This window comes from Entelurus aequoreus, linkage group LG18 (genome assembly GCF_033978785.1).
Source record: "Entelurus aequoreus isolate RoL-2023_Sb linkage group LG18, RoL_Eaeq_v1.1, whole genome shotgun sequence".
NCBI lineage: Eukaryota > Metazoa > Chordata > Actinopteri > Syngnathiformes > Syngnathidae > Entelurus > Entelurus aequoreus.
This window is the reverse complement of record NC_084748.1, coordinates 34,230,240-34,237,370: the sequence shown is the minus strand read 5'-3', so window position 1 is coordinate 34,237,370 and position 7,131 is coordinate 34,230,240. Positions and strand designations below refer to the sequence as shown.

At 41.7% G+C, this 7,131-nt stretch overlaps 1 protein-coding gene across 1 annotated transcript in view; it reads right to left on the bottom strand.

Annotated features, from left to right (window-relative positions):
* Positions 1-420: 420 nt before the first annotated feature.
* LOC133634058 (alpha-1,6-mannosylglycoprotein 6-beta-N-acetylglucosaminyltransferase B-like) overlaps positions 421-7,131 on the bottom strand; it is a 274,128-nt gene continuing 267,417 nt past the window's right edge. Inside the window, 3 exon segments of the mRNA XM_062027016.1 lie at positions 421-1,197; positions 3,361-3,491; positions 3,493-3,624. Coding sequence (XP_061883000.1) covers positions 999-1,197; positions 3,361-3,491; positions 3,493-3,624 — 462 coding nt within the window. The 3' untranslated portion in view covers positions 421-998.

Here is a 7,131-nt window from a genome sequence, read left to right as displayed (position 1 = left end):
ATGCCAAATTTCTTAGCCACTTTTACAGCCGTACACATCAGAGTTACTTGGTACTTGACAGATGCTAGGTGTTAGCATGCTAATGACCTCTAATCTTCAACCTAAACAATTATAACACATGTAATTCCAGTTTTGGGCCCGAGGGTTGCTGAAGGGTTAAGAAGACCGTCACGGTGCTGGGGGATTCGAACAGTGGTTTTTGTATGAAAGTGGACTTGGGGTGAGAAATGGTGTGGCCAATATAAAAACATCCACAGCAAGCCGTGTGTGAAAAAGGGGGCGTTGATGTTTCCACATCCATCAGGGCTTGAATAGGCGTGCTCGCAGGTTTGAATCAGATAAATCGTCGCCTTCTTCCGAGATCAAAAGGATCCCGGTGAAAAGAAAAGCCCGGGCAATAAAAAGACACCACAATTCTTTGATCTTTTTATTTTTATGGTCACGAAGCCCGAAGGACTTTGAAAAAAAATCCACTTGAGCGTCTGAGAGCTTCATCGTTGAAAAATAATTTTGCAGCCTTTTATTGTGCGCTTCCTTCCTGCCTTTTGTGACCACCGATGATTGCATTGACCGACGTCGCCCTCCGACTCGGTCTGATAAATGTCTCTGCCGATAGACTGGGGGGGAACGGGGGAGGGGAGAAGCGGGAGGGCGATAACCCGCTTGTCCGTCTTCCCTTTTGTGCATGCGCCGAGAGGAGATTGGATATTGAACTGCGCTCGCCTCCCCTGCGTCCGCACGTCTGAAAGAATGACACCGCCGGCTCTTCTCCCCGCTAACGCTTGCCAAAATGGAAGCCTGCGCTCCCCGAGTGTCCTCCGGGGGGCAGGCTGCACGCCGCTTTGCATCTGGCAACGCAGCGCAGCTGTCGTAGTTATAACACTATGGCAGCCCCGCTGTCAATCCATAAATCCATGCATAGTGCATCATGGCCACCACTCACACATCATTACCTCGCCCCTTTGTGCCGTCACACCGTGCCCCCCCCCCCCCCCGCGTCAGAGGCAGCCCCCGCACAGCGCCACCTGCCCGCGCCGGAAGTCCCTGCAGGGGCAAAGGCGGCGGTACTTGGGCGACTGTCCCGCGCAGCTGAACAGCAGCGGCTCCCGTTGGAGTCCGCACTCGCGACGCAGCACGGAGAAGGCCGGGAGGACGTGGTTCATCTCGTAGTCCAGGACCTCGCACTGCACGTCCAGCCTTGGGAAACACACAGAACCAAAAAAGGTGGGCTTGTGAGTAAAGATGTCCGATAATGGCTTTTTTGCCGATATCCGATATTCCGATATTGTCCAACTCTTTATTACAGATTCCGATATCAATTGATACCGATATATACAGTCGTGGAATTAACACATTATTATACCAAACTTTGTTGTGATGCCCCGCTGGATGCATTAAACAATGTAACAAGGTTTTCCAAAATAAATCAACTCAAGTTATGGAAAAAAATGTATATTATGTTTATAAACTCAGGAAATATGTCCCTGGACACATGAGGACTTTGAATATGACCAATGTATGATCCTGTAACTACTTGGTTTTGGATCGATACCTAAATTTAAGGATATCATTCAAAACTAATGTAAAGTATCAAACAACAGAAGAATAAGTGATTATTACATTTTAACAGAAGTGTAGATAGAACATGTTCAAAGAGAAAGTAAGCAGATATTAACAGTAAATGAACAAGTAGATTAATAATCCAACCGAGCGGTATAGCTCGGTTGGTAAAGTGGCCGTGCCAGCAACTTGAGGGTTCCAGGTTCGATCCCCGCTTCCGCCATCCTAGTCACTGCCGTTGTGTCCTTGGGCAAGACACTTTACCCACATGCTCCCGGTGTCACCCACACTGGTTTAAATGTAACTTAGATATTGGGTTTCACTATGTAAAGCGCTTTGAGTCACTAGAGAAAAGCGCTATATAAATATAATTCACTTCACTTTTTACAGCTTGTCCCTCATAATTTTTTACATAATAGAATGATAAATGACACAATATGTTACGGCATACGTCAGCAGACAAATTAGGAGTCTTTGTTTGTTTAAGACAAGTTGTCTTGTATGTTCACTATTTTATTTAAGGACAAAATTGTTCTTCAATTGCAATAATAAACATATGTTGAATGTACCGTAAGATTTTTTGGTTAAAATAAAGTCAATAATGCAATTTTTTGTGGTCCCCCTTATTTAGAAAATTACCGAAAAGTATCAAAATACATTTTGGTACCGGTACTAAAATATTGGTATCGGGACAACACTACGAGCTGACTATCAAATTAGTCGTTAGTTGCAGCCTTAATTTATGGTAGTTGTATGGATTCCACTGTCTTTTTTTAATTGAAGTGTCCGGCATTATGTTGTTACTGTAAATTAGAGATGTCCGATAATGGCTTTTTTGCCGTATACGATATTCCGATATTGTCCAACTCTTAATTACCGATTCCGATATCAACCGATACCGATATATACAGTCATGGAATTAACACATTATTATGCCTAATTTTGTTGTGATGCCCCGCTGGATGCATTAAAAAATGTAACAAGGTTTTCCAAAATAAATCAACTCAAGTAATGGAAAAAAAATGCCAACATGGCCCTGCCATATTTATTATTGAAGTCACAAAGTGCTTTTTTTTTTTTAACATGCCTCAAAACAGCAGCTTGGAATTTGGGACACGCTCTCCCTGAGAGAGCATGAGGAGGTTGAGGTGCGCGGGGTTAGGGGGGTAGGGGGTAGATATTGTAGCGTCCCGGAAGAGTTAGTGCTGCAAGGGGTTCTGGGTGTTTGTTCTGTTGTGTTTATGTTGTGTTACAGTGCGGATGTTCTCCCGAAATGTGTTTGTCATTCTTGTTTGGTGTGGGTTCACAGTGTGGCGCATATTTGTAACAGTGTTAAAGTTGTTTATACGTCACCTTAAGTGTGACCTGTATGGCTCTTGACCAAGTATGCCTTGCATTCACTTGTTTGTGAAAAGCCGTAGATATTATGTGACTGTGCCGGCATGCAAAGGCAGTGCCTTTAAGGTTTATTGGGGCTCTGTATTTCTCCGTACGTCCGTGTACCACTCAGTACAGTGGCGTTTTAAAATTCATACATTTTACTTTTTGAAACCGATACCGATAATTTCCGATATCACATTTTAAAGCTTTTATCGGCCGATAATATTGGCAGTCCGATATTATCGGACATCTCTAATCGTAACATTCGGTTTCGGCAGTGTTGTCACGGTATAAAAGCCTTTCGGCCGAAAAAACTTTTCCGGTGGCCAAAAACAGGATGTATCATTCATCTATATGATGCACTACAGTGGGTTTATATTATAGATGCACATGTTGAAGAACGCAACATGTCTGGCATACCTGAGGAGTGCCTCCTTGTTGTTAATGAAGGCAAAGTGAGCAGGTTCACAGATTAAGTTGTGGGTTCTGCAAGCGTCCACACACGACTCCCCCTCCTGCGACACCAGGACCCGCAGGGCGCTGAGAGGGGGGCCAGGCGGGTGGAACAGATATGTTGGCTGTGGAATTGGGCAGGAACACAGACAAGGGTTCTGGAGAGCTGCTGGCAGACCCTCGTCTGGTCAGGTTGGCGGGGATGAAGAAAGGCTGCGAGGCACAGAAGTCCTGCGGGGGAAAGGTTTGAGTCAATATGTGTCAAATCATTTTTAAACTTATGTTGTTTCAGGGTTTATAGGTAATAACATTTTTTAATGGAGAGCATTGTACTTCATTGTATGGAGTGTATTTGCTCAAATGTCCCCAGGAAAAAAAGTTTTTCATCTAGAAAATCTTTGTTCACACATGACGGCGATTTGAATGCCTTAAACGCTAACCAAAACCGATCTGATACCGATATAGGTCCAATATCCGCAAAAAATATCGTATTGTATCGGCTTGCATCTGAATTCTCCGATGTAAGGCGCTCATACAAGCAGTCCTGCAGTTTGTTGACTTGTGCAAAGATGGACATCCAGTTAACATCTGAGTGTAAGTTGTAAATGTGTTGTACTTAAGTTAAAAGGTAAAACAGCTAAGCACACAATAGTAAACAAACTAGACATGTTTAATAAGCATACTTGCCAACCTTGAGACCTTCGAATTCGCTGTTTTCGACATCTACAAAGCAATTAGCTACCGGCTGCCACCTACTGATATGGAAGAGTATTACACGGTTACTCTGCCGAGCTCTAGACAGCACCGACACTCAACAACAACACATCATTTTCAGACTATAATTAGTGATTTGCAAAAAATATTTTTAACCCAAATAGGTGAAATTAGATCCTCTCCCACGGCACACCAGACTGTATCTCACGGCACACTAGTGTGCCGCGGCACAGTGGTTGAAAAACACTGGATTAAACCACCTGAGCCAGCTCATTGGGTGTCTCTGAGTAGTCAGAAATGTTTCAAGGATAACATTCAACCACTAAAAAAAAGGTATCTGCTGAGTAAATAACTATAATTTGACATCATAATCAATACATAGTAATATACTTCTGTTTTTTGGTGTAAAACTAAACATGTATTGATAAAGCAATCGGAGAGAGCAAAATCCTTTAAAACAATAACAACATCTAGTCGCTTGTTCTTTATCCTATTTCGGACAGTTCCTTAAAGTTTCATCCAATTCAGCCCATAACTTTTGGAACTATGTTGCTCACAAACACACAAAGTTCTTGTATATAAACTCCTGCGAGGGTAATTCATTGAAGGATAAATGACACAGGCATGCTGTGGCATAACGAAATACACAGAGTGAACACTCTTGTCAGTCATTTGCTGTCTTTGTCACTGTGGGTGGAGGCGGGGCTGCAAGCATAAACACAAAAAAGTTCAGCCTCGTCATGCAACAGTTTTCAAAGTAAAAAAAAAATCCTGTTTTTCCATCGATTTCAACAATTCCACCATCAAAACATTCCACTTGTTCAGGACACGCAGTCTTTTCTATTTTTTAATATAAAAAAACCCCCAAACCTCACAGTTTCCCCACTGTTCTGCAACACTTACCTATTGAAAAGTGTTAGTACGTCCACATTTCTGGAACAATTCAAACCGTTCCAAAGTCAAAAGGGTTATTTAGTTTAGTTTAGGCTAATTTTGCAGGTATAAGCCCCGTAATTATATCTTGGTACATGGTACACTTTTGCATGCCAACTGCTAGCTTTTGCAGCTCATTTTGCAAAAATACACAGACAAATCTTACTTTTTGTTACCTGACTCTATCCATTTTAGTTGGACTTTCCAGCATTCACACGCATTTTCTACGGATTTTTTCCAAATTTCTTTATGTTTGATTGAATGATTGCTTGAGACTTTTATTAGTAGGTTGCACAGTGAAGTACATATTCCGTACAATTGACCACTAAATGGTAACACCCGAATAAGTTTTTCAAAGTCGGGGTCCACTTAAATTGATTCATGATACAGATATATACTATCAGATATATACTATCATCATAATACAGTCATCACACAAGATAATCATCAGAGTATATACATTGAATTATTTACATTATTTACAACCCGGGGTGTGGGATGTGGAGGGGGGCGGGGGGTTATGTTTGGTTGTTATCATCACTTCAGTCATCAACAATTGAGAACAGAGAAATGGACATTGAAACAGTGTAGGTCTGACTTGGTAGGATATGTACAGCAAGTAGTGGACATAGAGAGAGAGAGAGAGAGAGAGGAGAGAGAGAGAGAGAGAGAGAGAGAGAGAGAGAGAGAGAGAGAGAGAGAGAGGAGAGAGAGAGAGAGAGAGAGAGAGAGAGGAGAGAGAGAGAGAGAGAGAGAGAGGAGAGAGAGAGAGAGAGAGAGAGAGAGATCAGAAGGCATAAGAAAAAGTATCTACATTTGATTGTTTACATTTGATTATTAACAATCCGGGGAGGGTGTTAGTTTAGGGTTGAAGTTGCCTGGAGGTGTACTTTTAGTGCGGTTTTGAAGGAGGATAGAGATGCCCTTTCTTTTACACCTGTTGGGAGCGCATTTAACATTGTTGTGGCATAGAAAGAGAATGAGTTAAGACCTTTGTTAGATCGGAATCTGGGTTTAACGTGGTTAGTGGGTGGTTATGGCGGTCATTTACGTTAAGGAAGTAGTTTGACGTGTACTTCGGTATCAGGGAGGTGTAGTGGATTTTATAGACTAGGCTCAGTGCAAGTTGTTTTACTCTGTCCTCCACCCTGAGCCAGCCCACTTTGAAAAAGTGGGTAGGAGTAAGGTGGGATCTGGGGTGGAGGTCTAGAAGTAACCTGACTAGCTTGTTCTGGGATGTTTGGAGTTTAGATTTGAGGGTTTTGGAGGTGCTAGGGTACCAGGAGGTGCATGCGTAATCGAAAAAGGGTTGAACGAGAGTTCCTGCTAGAATCCTCAAGGTGCTTTTGTTGACCAGAGAGGAGATTCTATAGAGAAATCTCGTTCGTTGGTACAGATGCTGTTAATTTAGAGCAGGGGTGTCAAACTAATATTAGATCGGGGGCCACATGGAGGAAACTCTACACCCAAGTGGCCCGGACTGGTAAAATCACGGCACGATAACCTAAAAATAAGGACAACTTCAGTTTGTTTTCTTTGTTTAAAAATAGAAAAAGCACATTCTGAAAATGTCCAAATCGTAATGTCGTGTTTATTTATTTTTTAACACTTACATGTTGTGGTTAATAGTATTGTCTTTATTTGTCGTTATTTATACTTTCTGAATAGATTATGTGACAATGTTCATCAGTCAACTCATTGGTGTTAATTTTCAATCTATCAAGATAAAAAAATAATATCAAAATCAAATTACAGGATGTTATTTATGTAGTTTGCTCATTTTCCTCGACTGGTGCACTAACATCATGTGGTTTCTTTCTTTCTTTTTTTTTTTTTTTTTACATATGTAGCATCATCTACAAATATACAAACGTTTGTACAAAGAATTGCTATTGCGACATCTAGTGGACACATTTAGAACAGCGGTTTCTTTCATTCAAAAACGTTTGACACCCCCGATTTAGAGCACCTGTTGGGTAAAATACATTTTTAAGCACGGTATTTGCTTTAAGGGCTTGTTTTCCAGGGACACAGCACATACAAATCTGACTCTTTTTAGTGTCCGTGCTGTGTGTGTGTGTTCAGAGACAC